The sequence below is a fragment of the Tenrec ecaudatus genome, chromosome 7, assembly GCF_050624435.1.
Source record: "Tenrec ecaudatus isolate mTenEca1 chromosome 7, mTenEca1.hap1, whole genome shotgun sequence".
Classification (NCBI taxonomy): Eukaryota; Metazoa; Chordata; class Mammalia; order Afrosoricida; family Tenrecidae; genus Tenrec; species Tenrec ecaudatus.
Window position 1 is genome coordinate 134,778,170 of NC_134536.1, and position 17,829 is coordinate 134,795,998.

Here is a 17,829-nt window from a genome sequence, read left to right on the forward strand (position 1 = left end):
ATTTTTTCTTAAAAAAGAACCCCAATTATATGCATTCCCACCCTTTTAGTGTTCTGCTCTAAGTAACACAAGACAACAGCTTTTGTTGATTTTATTTAAATATTTTATTCTTTCAACAGATTATTAGTTCTGATTTTTACATCTAAGGTTAATTTGTGAAAACTACTAATTTTTACACCGTTAAGTATTTTGAAGAGACTCATAGTTAAAACTTTTCAGCAGAGCTTGTTAAAATATTAGACTCTCCTCTTTGTTGGAGGAAGAAGGAATGAGGAGAACACATGCCAAGTGAACAACAGTCTGTCCGAGTTGGCAGCAGCAATGGGCTCGAGCACAGACAGAACTGTGAGACTTGCAGTGTTTCGTTGTTGTGCATAGGGCCGACTAACTCCATGGCACCTAACCACCACCACCTAAGTTTACTAGAACTGATTCTAAAAATCAGTTGCCTCGAATGAATAAAAACAAAGACCGTGGTTTTGTTCTTAAAAAATGTATCTCAATCACATCAAAGGAGAAATTTTCTGGATACCCTAAATGGATTTAGGAAAATGGACCAAGTGGACAATGTACCAATAGTTCAAAATGTATTGAAAATTAAAATCATGTATCTTCAGGTGCATATAATACTCAACAATGCCAATTAACTGTATAAACAAGTTGTTTTTGTTGTTGTTTTTCAAAGTGTTTTGTTTTTAAGGGACTATTCCAGGTGATTGTTTAATCAAGGAATAACTAATAACATCACTGGCATGAATAGTCTACCGATTATCGCCGTGTTCACATGAACTTGAAAGCCCAGGTTAGGCTGGTTTAAGTGTGGCAACATGTTCCAATTGGGAGACTGGCATGAAGCAGCAAAGCCAGGATGAGGGCCCCACACTGGTAGGAATGAGGCCCAGGACAAGCCAGATGATCTACACCATGACAGGGACAGAAAGATGCCAAATGTTCCACATCAAGTCACAAGACCTGGGAGGGTCCAGATAAAAAGTTTATTGATTCTGTTTAAGCTAAATCAGTCAGCATAATGTGATCGCCAGAAATAAGACTATTGTGTTACAGTTTCAACTTTCTATTAGCAGCTAGTTAATGGATAGATTACTCCTAAACTCTGCCTGTTCCCATCTTTGCTTAAAAAGACATCTATTTTGTAACAGATCTAGTTGATAGGTAAAAAAGCTTCAACAGAATGGGTCACAAAAACCAAATACTAATTTACTTGCCTAAAGAACTATATCCATGTAATATCTGCTTTATGACATGATTGACTAGAATGGAAGAGCTTTTCTGTGTATCATCATAATTCTGAATGGTTCATCTAATAAGCCCCACGTCTAAATACTCTCATTATTCTCTAAATACTGGACTGAACATTTGTGGTTTATGTGCACTGTATCTTAAGGCTGTTTAAGAAATAGTACTCTCAAGAACTCGTAATATCACATTCTGATAGCAAGGTCTCCAATTGTGGAAGCAAAAAATCAATAATGGTAATTTAACGGAATTTTTATAGAATTAGGTTTTTTTTTCATCTTTCCTTATCCTAATTCTTATTCCTATTTTTCTTCTTGTCTTTAATTCAGATTTTTTGGAAATATTTGTGCTTCAGCACATTTTCAGTATCAGTATCTCAATCATTTCAAATGTAGCTGCAGCTTATACCACTTATATCTGTACAGTTTACAAAGTGCTTTGGTGAATGTATCTATTTCAACTACACTATGCTTTCATTTCAGATTAAGGATTATAGTCATGTACCACATAACATCTGTCCGGGCAATGTCTGACTGAATTCATAGCATAGCTGCAACTCCACAAATTCTTATTATATTAAAAACTAAAAGTACAAGTGGTTTGTAAGAACAAACTGGCATGACTTTGTAGCATACATCAAAACGTTATTATGAGTGTGTTCATATGTGAGAAATGTTTTCGTTTGCCTGAACCCATTTCTTTAATATTGTTTAGTATAGCAAGGTTCACTATATCCTGAAAAACATTTGATAAGCATTAGATACCAAGTGTATCCAACTGATCTGACGTATGTAAAAATGTCACTTACTTAGTAACAGACAGAGCTCATCTGTAACAACCATTTAATAAAAGTTTCTATGATTTTGTATAAGCAATAAACTCATGGAAAAGTGTTATTTTTTAATTCTATTTGTCCACGAACTATTTGAAATCTCCTGATATGCATAATACAAAGTCCATATAACATCCAGATAATATAATGTCTTAGTTCGCAGAACATGTTGCTAGGAGCCCTCGTGGTATAGTACGTATGTATTGGGCTGCTAACTGGAAGGTCAGTAGTCCGAAACCACCACCCAGATGCTCTATCTAGAGAAAGACTGGGCTTTCTACTCCCATAAACAGTTACAGTCTAAGAAACTCACAGGGCACTTCTACCCTGTACTACAGGGTCACTGTGAGTGGGCATCGACCTAGTGGCAGAGAATCTGGATTGGTTCTGCTGTAAGGAACATGATCGTGGATGGTTTTAAAGAACAGAAGTGCATTTTTCCACACTTGCAATTCAAAGCACTAGCTTTTCATGGCCTCTCTGTCAGTGCTGACGAAGATCCTGGTCTTTTCAGGGTCTGCTTCCAGGGTACTTGGAGATCACCCCATATCTTGGCATCTCTCTTATTCCATGCTCTCTGCACAGGCTTGTTTAATCTCTTTTCTACCTCAAAAGAACCTGACTCACAATACTCTCTCTGCTAATCCTGCCTCACTAACAAAACAAAGGCAACCCATGCCCAAATGGGATTATAACCACAGGCAGAGGAGTTAGGATTTACACCACATATTTTTAAGGAGCGTAAGTCAATGCAGAGCAGTCATTAGCCCTAGAAACACTGTTTAAACTATCCAATCTTCAAACTTTGATAAACAGGTTAATCCTCAACAATTTTCAGGGCAGAAAAGTTATCCAGCAGAAAGATGGTCTCTACAAAATCAGCACAACTGTATGCAATTAATTGGGAACTTTCAGTGTTCTAAACATTAGGGCACATTTGAATCATCTGCTCCTCTCTGTATCTTTTTCTAACTGTGTTCCCACAAGAAAGACCTCAATGTTCTCCTTTGTCATTAAACTGTACTGAGGGAGCCCCGATTGCAGCGTGGGCTACACATTGGGCTGCTAACCACAAGGTCAGCAGTTCAAAGCCACCAACGTTCCAAGGGAGAAAGATCTGACTTTCTGCTCCTGTAAAGATTTACAGCCTTGAAAGCCGTACCCTGTCCTATAGCCAGAATCAACTCGAGGGCCGCGAGTTTTGGTTTTTTGGCTGGTGTCCTGACTGGCCACCAGTGACAATGCTGGGTCGCAAAGCCCAGCAGCTTGGGCTGCTGCTGGAGGAGGGATCTTGAGTCTGCTTGGGACACACCACTCTGCTGAGGAGCTCCTCTACAAAAGGAGCGTGCCCTGGCTGCATGATTTTATAGACCTATGGCCTCCGCAAGGTACCAGGCGGCACAAAGTTGTTTAGGCAATAGGCCTGCCTTCATTGTCATGAAGGAAAGAAAAAGCAATGAAATCCTCTGAACGGCTTTCAAAATGGTTTACTTTCCCCATTCTCCCAGCCTCCACCTTCGATGGCCTGGACTACTCTTTCCGACAAGTCTACTGAACTTCCAGACCCTGGCAACACCTCTAACAAACATTCCACAGACACAACACACAGTCACACCCACACACCCAGTCAATCTTTCCCATGGAAGATAACATTGTCACTCCGGGCTCAAAGTTCTTCAAGGGCTCCCCACTGCTCTCGGAATAAACGTCCGAAGTCCTCAGCTTTACCTACCAGCCCTGTGCCACCAAATCCTTTCCACTCCCTCCCCAGCCTCACTCCGAGGTGATCCCCCTTCGCCTAGCCATTGATCCCAAAGCACTTTCAGTTTGCTCCTCAAATGTGTAGTGCTCGTGCCCCTCCAGGTCTTCTGCCCAGGCTAGTCCCTTGGCCAGAGAGAACCACTTTTCTCTCTACTTCCATTTCCCCCCTTCAACTGCTCATCCTGCAGATCTAGGTGGAGGAATTGCAGTCCTAAATTTATTGTTCCTTCACCCCCACCCCAGCTACATAGGGTGCCCTCCCACGACACCCTGAACGAGCACACTTCATTTCAGCTGGCAGTTCCTCTCAGTGGTTCAAACCCACCAGCCAATCTGAGAGAGAAAGAGGTGTAAAGATTCACAGGCAAAAAAAAAAAAAAAAAAGATTCACAGGCTTGCAGACCCTACATGGGATCTGTATGTGCTGGAATCACCTTGGTGACAGTGGGTTGAGTTTCTTGGACCACAAATCAATTCTGACTCATGGCCACCCTCAAAGGCTTCCGAGATGCTGAATATCTGTAAGGAGCAGGCAGTCTCATCTTTCTCCCTTGGAGCATCTGGTGGGTTAGAGCCACCAACCTCTGGTTAGCAGCCCGCCATCTGATCCACAGCGCCACCAAAGAGCCTTCCCATTAGAGCAGAGAAACACTCAAACCTTTGCTGGGCATATTCTGAGTACAAATAATGGCCCTCGGGTGAAACCGCGGCCCATGCAAACAGTTCCAAGCCAGGAAGGATATGATGAAAATAAGGCCACCATTTTGTTATTCTTTGGTATAAAATGCTTATCACCCACGTCCCTACAAACACATAGGAAAAGTTCAAACATTACACATTAAAAGAAACATTTTTCACTACTGGTAAGGCAAACTGCAATTCATAAAAAGCACCGATTTGAAAGTAACAAAGTGCCTGGTTGCTTATAGGTCAAGTACGCATCCATGTAACTGTCCCTCTCTGATACTTGGAACCCAACTGTCTAAAGGGAGGCAAGCCACTGCATTGCTCAGTGACGTAGGCTTCGTGTAAGTCTCTCAATAAAGGTTCCATTCATAATAATGGTCTCAAGGACTACAACGTGTTGCCAGGAAACAGGCTTCTGCTACCTCCTAGGCATTAGTTGCCACTGACAGCTACTTTCTTTGGGCCTCATGAATTCTGAGGCTTGTGACACCAGATTTTCCCAGACTAGCAGACTGAGGTCACAAACAGGATGGTTTCAACCAACTCTACCCTCCCCTCCCTGTGTGTCTAAGTCCTGCATCTTCTTCAAGCCTCGGTTTCCCCATCTGCTAATAGAAGAGATACTGACTCCTAACTTTTCACATTCTTCTGGGGGTTAGATTGTCCTTTAAAAGCGCTTAGCCAACTTCCGTTATTTTAAAATCGAAATGAAGGGGAGACTATAAACTTGAAATAGTGTCAGGCCTTAGGACTTCTGGAGATGCCCTCCTTTATTCTCAACTACTCAACTAGTTTGAATCAACTCAATGGCAGTGAGTTTGGTTTTGATTTTAATCCAGACTAATGTTCTACTGGGAAACTTTGGAGAAAGAACACCCGAACAAACTCATTGCCATCGAGTCAAGTCTAACTCCTATCCACCCTATAGGGGCAAGGTCAAAATGTCTCAGTGGGTTTCCAAAATTTTCTTTATGGAAGTACAAAGCCTCATCATTTTTCCCTTGAGAAAAATAAAGGCAGAAAATAAAAAGACTAAAGACTCTGCTTTTTCATCATAACCTTTGGATTCAACAGATTTCTCAGAAATCTTTACTCAAGACCCTCTCTCTCCAGTCTTTCTCTGCACTCCCAAAATTAAAGCCCTAATTTCTACCTTAACTGTTGTTCCCAAGATCTGGAAAATGACAAAAAATTAAACTTCATAATTTCTCTCTCGAGATGTTCTGAACCAGAAGTATTCACTTATTTCCGGCCTCCAAATAGACTGAATCTTAAAAAAAAATACTAAAAAAGGCTGAATCATGAAAGTTGGCCTGCGGTCTGTCCTTTCCTCCCCACAGAACCATAGTTAGAAAGGCTGATGGAGGCACCTGTGAGGTAGGAGCAGCAGCAAGCCACAGAAGCCAAAGCGTTACAAGGAGAATTCACACTGTGACTTGGGGGAGGAAAGTAGAATTTCCCACCTCGCAATGGCTCACCCCCCTCCCACCTGGGGTGGTGAAGGAGAGCCAAGTGTGCTGCCCCAGGTGAACATGAATTTTCTCAATTAAGAGAATTGGGGGGACGGGACGGGGAGCGAGCCCACCAAACAGACTGACTCTCCTATTCCCAAATCGGGTTGCTAGAGGTTTGGGGGTTGCTGTGGGTGTGTGTTTTGAACAAAGAATGTTCACAGAGCTCAAACGTGTCTCAACTAAAGGTAAGACCTCCACACGGTCTTCTAACTTTATCCCAGCTTGGCTGCTAGGCTCGATGTTAAAACCTGGGTGACGGGGAAGTGCTTCCCAAAAGCAAATGGGGCACTGGGATATAATTTAGGAAGTGATGATGCAAGTTTCTGGGGGGAAGGGAGAGGTGAAAAAGTCAGAGGAAATACCCTCCCGGTGCCGGGGCACCAACTCATACCCAGGGAGACAGGGGGGAGAAGGGCTAGCCTCCACATGCCAAGGAAGGGGGCAAGCCTGCACCACTGGGAGGTGCCAACACCACCCCTCCTCCTTCCTCCGCTGCCCTGCCCCCCTCATCCGTGGCCCCAGAGGCCCCTGGAGGCCCGAGTCCCTGGCAGGCAGGCAGGCGAGTCCCAAGGGACAGGAACGCACCCTGGGCAGGGCCTTCCCGGCCCGCTCCCAGCCTCCCACCCGGTGGCCCACTCCCGGTCGTGGCCCCTGCCCCCCTCCTCGTAGGCCCAGCCAGGGCCCAGCCCCCAGGGCCCCGGCCTCTCGGGGCCCCGAGGCCTGCCCCGACTGCCCGGCGCCCGCGCCCCGGCCCCCGCCCCCACCCAGCCCGGCACTCACCCCCAGAAGCCGCAGGGACAGCGAGGCGGCAGGCTGGGCGCTTTGCTGCGCTCACTCCCGGCGTCTCCCATGGTGCTCGGCGGCGGCGGCGCTCGGCGGCGGCGGTGGTGGCGGCTGGGCCTGGGCCCCGCTCGGAAGAGGCGGCGGCGTCGGGGGGCCCGGGGCAGGGGGAGGGGGAGGGAGCGGGCGCGCGGGCGGGCGCGAGTCCGGGGCTCCGAGCCGGGATTCCAGGCCGGTCAGCTGGAGGCGGGCCGCACCACTCGGCCTGCGGAGACGGGGGGGGCCTGGGGAGGCGCGGAGGGAAGAGGGAGGGGAGAGCTGACGAGGAGGGGCGTGCGGGCGAACCGAGGACCGCGGGGGAGGAGGGCAGACCCGGCGCCCTCGGCAGCTCCCACCGCCGCTCCCTAGCCAGAGCGATGTCTCGTGCGGCGGCGCGGGGAAGGACCGGAGGCCCCCGCCGGCTCTGGGCTAGCAGCGGCTGCGGAGTAGCCTCGGGCCGCCCCCACGCCGGAACACTCTCCCCTCCCCCCTCCCCCGGAGGCTGCGCTGACCGGACAATGGCCGCTCCGCCCCCTCCCCTCGCTACGCACCCCTTCCGAAGAGTCACCGATGGTCTCGCCCGGGGGAGCCGCCGCCAAAGCCCAGCAGCTGATCAGCTGGGATCCGGGCGTGCCACTTTGTTCGGCGCCTCAAAGGCCGAATGCGGGGCTCTGGGCCGAGCCGAGGGCGTCCGCGTGTCACTCGGCGTCGGGCCTCCGAGGGCTTTGTTGCACTGGGACTTTTACAAAGCTGACATAAATGTGCCTTCCTCTAAGTGGGCATGGAAGGCAGGCTTCTGGGGACTCGGGGGCCCTGTGCCTCCCCCTGAAGGCGAATGGTACGCCCCGGGCGGGGGGGGGGGGCTGGAGAGCAGGTTAGTTGTTTAGGGTAAGTTGGGCCGGTCCCAGAGCGGCGGTCGGGCGCTGCGCATGCGCCTGGGGACCCCATTCCCCGAGCGCTGGGAGGGGCCCCAGAAGGAATGCTTCCAAACCCGGAAGTGGGGCTGGGTCTTCCACTGGCTGCCTGGGAATACGCCAACCTGCCGGTGTCTGGCCGTGCCGGAGAACCGGAACTGCCAACTCCTTGGGAATCTCTCTTTCAGGCCTCTGTACCAAACCCACTCTTCCAGTTGGGAGTGTTGAGCAGCTGGGAAATACCCCTCTCCGTCCTCAGGAATGAAGGAGGAAAAGTGTCTAGATCCGAATCCCCACCTCTTCCCCCTCCATGGTCCCCAGAGCTGCAATCCCACCCTGTATGCTTAGTCCAGGGGAGCTGTTTTACGAGGAGTGGACGGTGTGGTTTTTGTTTTTTAGAAAGGTGGTTACGGCAGAATCAACGCTAGAAATTGATACTGGCCAAAGTTCTTAGAGCCACTAAAAAACTAGTAATACCATGCCTCTTGGCATTGTTCCTAAACTCATTCTGATCCCCCAGCCCATCGTGAGCACAAGTCTAGTTTTGATGACTAATTTCTACTCGGAGCAAACTTTGATTAGATTCTCCCCTGAGGCCCTGCTCCATTCAGGAAAGCAACCGAGAAAGAACTGTACCTTGTCCCCTTACCCAACGGGCACATGAGAGCCTCACAGGATTTTCCTAGGTTAATTTTATTGCCACGTGTTACTTTTTTCTTCGTGTTTGTACCACATGGCATTTCTGTTTGGGCATTTTCTATGGATTTGTCAAAGTTGTTGCCATTCCTTTTGGCTTCTGCACTTCTGACGAGCAAAGATGGTGTTGCTGGTGCAGACATGATTGGAAAACTCAAGCTGCTCAAAGCCAAGGGCCCTCCAAACGCGAATGCTGGTTAATTTGCATAGAATTTACTTTTGACTTGGTAGATTTTTCAAAGCCTTTGATAAATACTTCTTCCAAAACCTACAGCATAGGTAAAGTCCGACAGCACACTTAGCTCTCATTGGACTCATTAAACTGACATAAAATTGCCACATCCATTAGAGGCTTTTATCAAAGTGAGATTAGTGAGGCTTTGTTGGCACTTTAATGATAGAGAAATTTAGGATAAATAGTTGTCATTCTTAGGACCTTACCTACCCATCTGTTCTCTATTTACAATCAACAAACGATGGAGTATCCGGTGTGTGTGCACGGTATTTTCTAAGCCCTCTCCACTTTCCCTGCATTTCAGGCAGTGGTTTCCATTTCTTGTTCTTTTAGATCTCTAGACTTTTCTCCTCTGCCCCAACTGCCCTTCCTCCCTGTAGCTCAGCACACTCCTAACTGGTCCTTTGGGAGCATATTACTTCAACAAAAACGCTGCCCAAATTCTGCCAAGGGAGAAATGGTCCCTACTCCTCTGCCCACATAATCTCCATTGTGTTAGCTTCCATCAAGAGGGCCTCATGGCCAACAAGATCATGCATTGTGATCCATAAAGTTTGCTTTGGCAGGATTTGGGGTAAGTAGATCACCAGGTCTTTCCTCGTTTGTACAGTCTCCACTGAGACCTGTTTAGCATTATGGCATCGTGACAGACAGGTATATTGGCTGAGAGCTGAACCGTCGTGTCCCCCACAGAAGGTGAAAATTCTACCATACCCTCAATCTTGTCACTCTTCATGAAACCTAGCGTTAAATGACTGGTATTCCAACAAAGCTCATCTTATTTGATAAACCACTGTTTTAGCCAAGGCTATATTATCTGCCAGTAACAGAAACCCACTTAAATTTTGTCAAGAGGAAATAATACAAACAAAAGTTTTAGATAAAATGAGATGCACAAAGAGCAGTAAAATCTCATGAGGGACTGAAACAAGGCCCTAAAATCCCTCGGGAAGCCCAGTGGCCCATCTCTCAAACCTCTCTTTCCCTCTGGCTACGTGTCCTTCCATCTCTGCTTCTCCAATAGAACCATGCCATTCTTCTCTGCAGCCTGGTTCTGCTTGTTCTCTGGAAACACAGATGAGCACGACTGTGCAAACGTACCCTCTACCTTCAAGGAACCAGTATAGATTCATTAGTATCTCTGACTCCCAGTCGCCAATAGAAAGAATCGGACTGTTTTAACTTATGCCACTCTTGAGTTAGTTCAACTGTATTAGTCAAGATTCTCCCTTTTTGTTATGCAGACACGGAGACCAGAGGCCCATCCTTGGGGTCCTTGGTTCTCAAAGATCAGGTATGTTCACAACAAAGGTTCCAGACCCCCCCAAAAAAAAGGAATAATTTCTGCCCTAAAACTCAAAAGCATAAAGAACAATAGATAGGTTCCAGAATTGGAGTTCATTTTCCAATGACCTAACTTCTACTTAAAAACTACTTCAGCCCTAAATGAAATGTTACTTCCCTCAGAGAAGCCTGCCCTGGTGCCTGGCCCCAGTCAAAGTCATGATGCCCATTACTCTTTCACGTGACGCTTTCCTCCTCTGTAGCACCTACCACTGTTTGTCATTCAATATTTATGTGTCTCCAAAGAGCATGTCGAGTTTTATGCACCACTATACACACAAAGCCCAGGGCACATTTGGTAGCCATTCAGTAAATATTTGTGGAGTGAAAAGGCACCAAAATGTGTTCCTCGTATATTCATTGGCATCCCTATTCAGACTACCCTTAGGGAATGCCCAGGCATTCCCACCAGCTGCTGAAGCAACACACCTGCTACCGACAATACCGCACCTCCTACCGAAGAGACTGAAATGCACCGAAAGGTGTGTGAAATGAGACCCTCTGTATTAGCATCCCACCAGCTAAGGCTTCACTCTTGGTTGCCAACGTCTTTATATGAAGAGCCCTGGGACCGATCCCTACAGGTTGCTCACTTCGCTGGTTGAAAGCTCAGAGAGAACATAAACTTTCTGGCATCATCAAATTAGAAGACCAACATGTGGGGGTAATTGGAGGAAGTACTTTTGTCATACTTGTCTCGACTATTTTCCAGGGTGGATTACATTCCAGGTGAACCTGTGATGTCACTCTTGGGGGTAGTTTGCAATCACTACTGGCCAGAAAGGAGCCATCTATGTGCTCAGTAGGGTCTGCTAAAGGATAATATTAATGCTTCAGCCACAAGAACTCTTGAGGAGTGACTCAGGCTGTCTGGGAATGAGCCTGATGTGACTCGGGGGCAGGAGCTTACAAGGGCTGTTTTCTGGATAAGAATAGAATAGGGCCTTAGCCCTTTAAGACAGTAGCAAGAACAACAAAAATACTTGTAGATATCTGAGTGAGCCAGTCCTCCAACTCAGACCCTCATCCCTACCCAACAACTCTGTCTCAACCCTCCCACTTTTATAATTTAATGAGTGCCCAATCCAAATGCTGGCTTCAGTCTTAATCCTACTCTTATGTCTAAAACAAGCCAGCCCCGGGCTCATCCCAACCCAATTCTCCAAGCTTAACCAGGGTTCATTGCCTTGCCTTGCCTTGCCTCTGGGTTCTCTTCCCCATTTGCCTTCCCTGTGGGTCTTGACCCTGAGCCACTCCCGAGGATGGAGAACCCTGGGCCTCTGGAGAGAATGGAGAGCAGTGTTAATCATTCTTGAAACAAAATAAAAGGGCCTTGGCCTATCAGAAAAGAGATGGGATGGGCACTTCTCACCTGGGAAGGAGGCAAGCCCTAGCTCAGGAACTGCTCAGCCTCTGAAAGCCAGGAAACACCAAGCCAAGTGACCTGGCATCCTCGGGCACACGTGTGGAACAGGGGGACTGGAGCCTAAGACCCAAGCATGGTCTTTTACTGTCTGTCTCTCCTGACGCTGTGCATAGTGGTAGCCTTAGCTAAGCATGCTCTCAGAGGCCAAGCAGCCTGGTTTCAGTTCTGCTTCCTCACTTGGGTTTGGTTGGCCAAGGTGGGGTCGGGGAATGGGGTTCTTTTGTGAAACCTGCTCAACCCAACCTTCTCTCTAAGGTCCCTTCCACAGTCCCCGAGTTTGCTGATGTGCAGTCGGTTCTTTGACTCACGGTCCAGTTGGCATGGATAAACTTTCAGAGCCGAGGGAAAAGAAAGGCAACCAAGCATGCCATCCTCAGCCCTTCGCAGGAAACTCAAAATAAATTACATTAAGAGGAGGGCGCCATGGGGAAGAGCGGCAAGCAGAGGAGAAAACGCTGCCATTTCACGTCCTGCGTTCCTCAGCCACCAAGCAATTGCCGCTTTCCCTGCTGCTTACACCATCTTGGTGTGAAATTTGATTTGACTTTTACATTTCTTTTCAAGAATCGAAAGATTGTTTCTCACCTTCCCCCCCCCACCAGCCTGCCTAGAAATACTTGACCTTTGCGGGGGGACAGGGAAGAAATTCCAATAATGTGGAAAGTTCTCCTGGGCCCCCCCTTCCCCGAGAGACTTTTGTGAACACTCTGGTCTGTCGCCCTCCAGGCTTGACATTTCTGCCTGGTTATGTAAGCGGGCTCACACGGATTGGGTTGTGGGTTTTTTCCCCACTTTGAAATATATCACGAGCAACTTCCACATCTGTGCACGTGGGTTTGCACTACAGTCCAGTAGACAGAGGAGTGGCTCAAAAGGCAGGCTTCCTGAGTTCGAATCCATCCTCAAATCTCTGTGAACCTTTGGAGAAGTCACGTTGCCTGGTTGTGCTTCAATTTCCCCATCTGTAAGCGAAGACATCTAAAATGAGCTATGCTTTCCAACAGAGACTCCAGATGATGCAAGCAATTGACCCACTTGGCTACTAATGGAAAAATCAGAGGTTCAAATCCAGCTAGACTCCATCTTCCTCATGGCGCAACCCTTTCATACAGTTCCTCATGTTGTGGTGCCCCCACCTCCACCCCCAACCATAAAATTATTTTCACTGCTACTTCCATAATTGTCATTTTTGCTACTCTTATGAAGCGGGCGACCCCTGTGAAAGGGCTGTTCAACCCCCAAAGAGGGTCGTGACCCACAGGTTGAGAACCGCTGAACTAGGGGCACCTAGGAAGAAAGGCCTGGTGATTTACTTTAAGAAATGCCATTAAAACAAACCAACCTGATGCAGCACAGTTCTATACTGACGCACAGGAGGTGGTCGTGGGTTGTCATGGTCACCATGGCAGCTGGTGGTTTAGGAAGAGAGGCGTGGTGGCCGTCTCCTGAAAATCAAACCACAGCCCTGTGCATCCCAGTGGCCCAGTTGAGGGAATGCTGTTAACGGGGAGCATTCTATGAGTCGGGGACCCAGCTCCGCAGCAATGAAGAGAGAGGGCACAGAATGTATTGGATACCATTGAAGGCATCGCAGAAGCCTTAAATGAGACAAGTATAAGGTTCCCTGCACACTAGTACAGATAAGAGCTGGAATTCAGGACAGATCAGCCCCTTGGGACCAATAATGAGAGTATCCAGACCAGGAGGGAAGGGGAAGGTGGGGGAGAAAGGAGGAACCAATCACAATGATCTACATATAACCCCCTCCCAGAAAAATGGGTACAGGGAGATGTCAGACAGTGTAAGACACAAAAAAATAATAATATAGAAATCAAGGGTGAGGGAGGGGGGAAATGAGAAGCTGCTACCAAGGGCTCAAGTAGAAAGCAAACATTCTGAGAAGGATGAGGGCAACAAATGTACAAATGTGCCTGACACCATGGATGGATGGATGGATTGTGATCAGAGTTTATAAGCCCCCAATAAATGATTTTAAAAAGAAAATAAAAAAGAAAGATTCCCTACCTCGGTGGCTCTTATCCTCTAGTGGTAGATGTAGGCAATTAACTTGTTCTAAATATTGTCCCGAAGGACAGTTAAGGTCTACAAATAACCTCTTTGTCCATTTGTCCTAGTAACATCTTGGATTTTTTTTAGAAAAATAATTGGAATACCGTTTAGCATTTGTTATTGTTATATGGCCAGCCTGCCCTCCCAAAAGGTTGTACCCAGTACTACTCCTACAGAGAAGGAGAAGGGCACCCCACCACCACCACCACTACGCACACACAGCAGCCTGGGGCTGGGCACCCTTACCTTAATTGTTTCCAACTTAATAGGTAGAACTTGGCATCCCACGGATGTTTCCATTTGCATTGTCCAGTTATTAATAAGGCCCAGATTATTTTCAGATGATACAGATATCCATGTCTACTAGGTATGCACCACTGGAAGCTCAGTTTGATTAATTTTTCTGTGTATTATCAGTTTATGCCCTTTGTTCTTCTACAAGGTTTTTTTTTGGCGGGGGGGTGTTGTTTCACATTATTTTAAGAGTCAGAAGCGACTCAATGGCAGTGAGTTAGGTTTAGTTGGAAGCAATATTGATACTGAGACTATCCAGCCTTTGTTCCAGTTAGTATTTCAATGCCATTTGCCTTTAACTTTATTTAGCCTTTTGATTTTGAAACGTCTAGGTGCAGGGGAAATATGTGAGCTGGTTGCAGCTACTGTTTGAAATGCCAACCCGGACGCTGTTTCCTTGACTGCATCTAAATACTCAGACAGAAGAGTATCAAGATAGGAAACTGCAGGGAGCGGAGCGGGGCCAGGCCCTGGAGAGGAATGCCATCCCTCAGCCTGTGTCACCCCACCCCATCTCCTGCAGGCTCAGTGCTCAGACGATGACCACACTGCCACAGGTCAGCCCAGCCCCCATGGCGTGGAGCCAGCCCACAGTCCCTGGGGTGGCTCCTCTAGGACATTGTGTCCCGGCCTTCCTGATGGCTGTCTGGAGGTGAGAAGGCAGCCAGAGCAATGGTCCTCGAGCTCTGCCAGCTGCAGGGTTAGGCCCTGATGGCAGTTTCACACACATTGTTTCCAGGGATGAATTGGACCCGTGTGGCTACTCGGGGCTCCAAGAACTGGCCCAGTGAAAATCCCCAAAGACAAACTCAGTTCCATAGAGTCGATGCTGACTCACGGCAGCTCTTTAGGCATGGTAGAACTGCCCCTGTGAGTTTCCAAGACGGTAACTGTTTATGGGAGTAGAGAGCCACCTCTTTCTCCCGAGGTTAAGCTGGTGGTTTCAAACTTCAGATCCTGCCATTGGTAGCCCTATGCGTAACCACTGTGCCACCAAGGCTCCTGACCCAGTGCAATAACCAAGGATGATGATGAAAGGGCAGTGAAGTAGTTAGAGGGGATAAAGGGTTAGAATTCATCATGAGGTTGAGACATGGGAAGGAGCCAGAGTTGGGGAGATGAGGAGTCAGGAGTAGGCATTTAGATGCCAAGCCGAACTGATGGCTTGGGGACCAGTTAGGATTGGGGAAGAGGCTTAGATGCCCATGATGGGCTTGAAAGGCTGATGTCCTAGTTTGGGTTGCCTCAGAGGCTGACCTTGAGACAAGAACTGGGAGGTGCAGAGTACATTTGCTAAGGAGGCAAAACCCACAGGCATCAAAGTAATTCCCATTCATGGCAACCCAGTCGGACAAAGTAGAACGGCCTTCTCAGCCCTCCCAAGACTGTGTGGCTTTACAGAAGCTCTAAGCCACGCCTTTCTCCAGCAGAGAAGCTGGTGGACTTCAACCAGACCTTTGGGTTAACAGCTGTTTTACTCCGATTGACTCAAGAAACAAATCCATAGACGTTGAGGTAGTTAAGGTTTATTGTGCCAACCTGGCCGATAAACACGTGGCATCAATTGAAGGGCGGAGAGATAAATGGCTCCGTGAGCCTCGCCTTTCTAGTTTTTGGGTTTCTTGCTTTCTGATGGTTGGACCAGGGTGCAGCTGCCTTAGCCAGTTCCCTGCTTCAGCTGGCAAGGCTCACTTCCTGCAAGACATTCCTGAGGAGAAGCTGCATGGACCTACCCTGATGCAGCCCTGGGGGCTGGAGCAGCCGTGTGGAGACCCCTGCCAGCGCTGAGATGCTTACACGTTCACTGATTCAGCTTTCCTCCTGCAGTCAGCATCATTGCATGTGTTTTGTGAGATTGAGGAGGACTGTGTAGATCAGCGTCAGACATATGGGCTAATGTTGGACTTATGGGCTTGGACAGCACTGGGTTGGGATGCTTTCTTAATGAACACTTACCCTTTATATAAAACTCTCTCTTATACATACGAATTTCTGTGGATTTGTTTACCCAGACTAACACAGACACTCATATATGTGTAAGAAAGAGCTTTATATAAAAGACTAATTGTCTATTAAGAAAACATCCCAGTCCAGATCAAGTCTTTAAGTCCGATAATAGCCCCTGTGTCCGATACCAATCCATAAATTACTCTTCAGACTCATACAACACACGCAATGGGGCCTAATGCAGAAAGATCTCAGGCCAGTGGGTAAAAAGTCCTGTGGATCCAGTGGCAGTGTAAGCATCTCAGCGCTGGCATGGGTCTCCACGTGGCTCCTCCAGCTCCAGGGGTCTGGCTCCATCAGTGTGTCTCCATGTGACTTTTCAACAGGAATGTCTCGCTGGGAGAGTCTCTGCGTCCTGCCTCCAGTGAGCTATTTATCTCCATGGCGCCTCCAAATGTGGTCATTAAGCTGTGACATGATTGACAGGCTAAACTTCACCCCTTCACTCTTTTATATATATATATATATATATATGTATGTATATATATATATATATATATAGTATTTATTCCACTCAACTCCAATTTTAAGATCCATAGTTCACATACATAATATAAGCCTGTACCTAAGTTCCCATTAACACTAAGTTCCATTGCATTGTCTTTTCTTTTTTTTTTTTTAATAGGCTTTTCCTTTTTTTTTTTTTAACATTTTATTAGGGGCTCATACAACTCTGCACTCTTAATAGCCGCAAGTTGCCACCAGATTATATAAGTACCACAGCAGCCGAGTGCTTTAACTCCGTGGCACCAGAGCTCCTCTAAGGATGCAAGGTGGCCAATAAAGGGTAAGTCATTAGCACCGCCCCCGCCCCCCCTCACCAGAAGCAGCTGGTGCTCAGCCTTGTAGGGAACTCTGGGAAAAGAGCAAGCTCACGCCTTACAGTAAGCTCACCTGACAGTGAGTGGGCATTCAAACACCTACTTCTGTCCATAATTGAAGGCCTCTATTAGCCATCATTGTAATTAACAATAGTTATGAATTCCCCAGCACTCCCGGGCTGCTTGCTGCCAGCAGAACAGCCTTTTCAACCCTCAGAGAAAACCCTCAGGCAAAATGCACGGGCTGGCAAGCCTCTGTTGGTAGTATAGCTCAAGTTCGCAGGGGGAGTTACAGGCAGGTCACCCACAAGCCTTCATAAATTGTGTGTGTGTGTGTGAGTGTGTGTACACGCTTCAGCCACACATTTGGGGGATGGAATATTTGCTTCATTTCCCCAGATGTTTCAGCCTAAAGCTGTGAATAATAAAGTAAGGCTAGTTGCCTTCTGACTAGGAGTTGGGAACAGAGTTAAAGGTAAGGGATTCAGGGGCTCTTGCAGCAGCAGTTCTCAACCTGTGGGTCGTGACCCCTTTGGGGGTCCAACAACCCTTTCACAGGGGCCGCCCGATTCATAACAGTGGCAAAATGACAGTGAAGTAACAACGAAAATCATGTTATGGCTGGGGGGTCGTCACCACCCCATGAAGACCTGTATGAAAGGGTCACGGCGTGAGGAAGGTTGAGAACCACTGGCTCACAGGCACTCAGTAGCATAGTAGTCGTTCACTGCACTGCTAATGGCAAGGTCAGCAGTTCTAGAGTTAGTCTCCAGCGGAGACCCAGCACCCATCTGTAGACAATGGGACATCCCTCCCAGAAAGGTCACAAAGAAGAGATGAGTCAGCCAAGGGGCAGCATAGCCTGGATGAAACACACAACATTCCTCTAGCTCTTTCATGCTTCCTTCCCCCCACTATCATGACCCCAGTTCTATGTCACAAATGTACACTGGTACAGATAAGAGCCCTCGATACACAGAATCTAGGACAGATAAACCCCTCAAGAAAAATAATGGGAGTAGAAACAGTGGGGAGAAGCAGGAGAAAGGGGGAATTGGTCACAACAACCAATGTATAGCACACACATACACACACACACACACACACCCTGCCCCAGGGGGATGGACAACAGAAACAAGGTGAAGGGAGATG

The 17,829-nt window shown here is 47.5% G+C and overlaps 1 protein-coding gene across 2 annotated transcripts in view; it reads right to left on the reverse strand.

Moving 5' to 3' along the window:
* ZFAND3 (zinc finger AN1-type containing 3) overlaps positions 1-7,046 on the reverse strand; it is a 329,882-nt gene extending 322,836 nt beyond the window's left edge. The window contains exon 1 of one of the 2 annotated variants that reach the window (XM_075555169.1): positions 6,832-7,046. In XM_075555169.1, the coding sequence (XP_075411284.1) occupies positions 6,832-6,902 (71 nt within the window). In that variant the 5' untranslated portion in view covers positions 6,903-7,046. The remainder of the gene's footprint in view (positions 1-6,831) is intronic. The other variant, XM_075555168.1, reaches the window with a different exon arrangement.
* Positions 7,047-17,829: the final 10,783 nt, after the last annotated feature.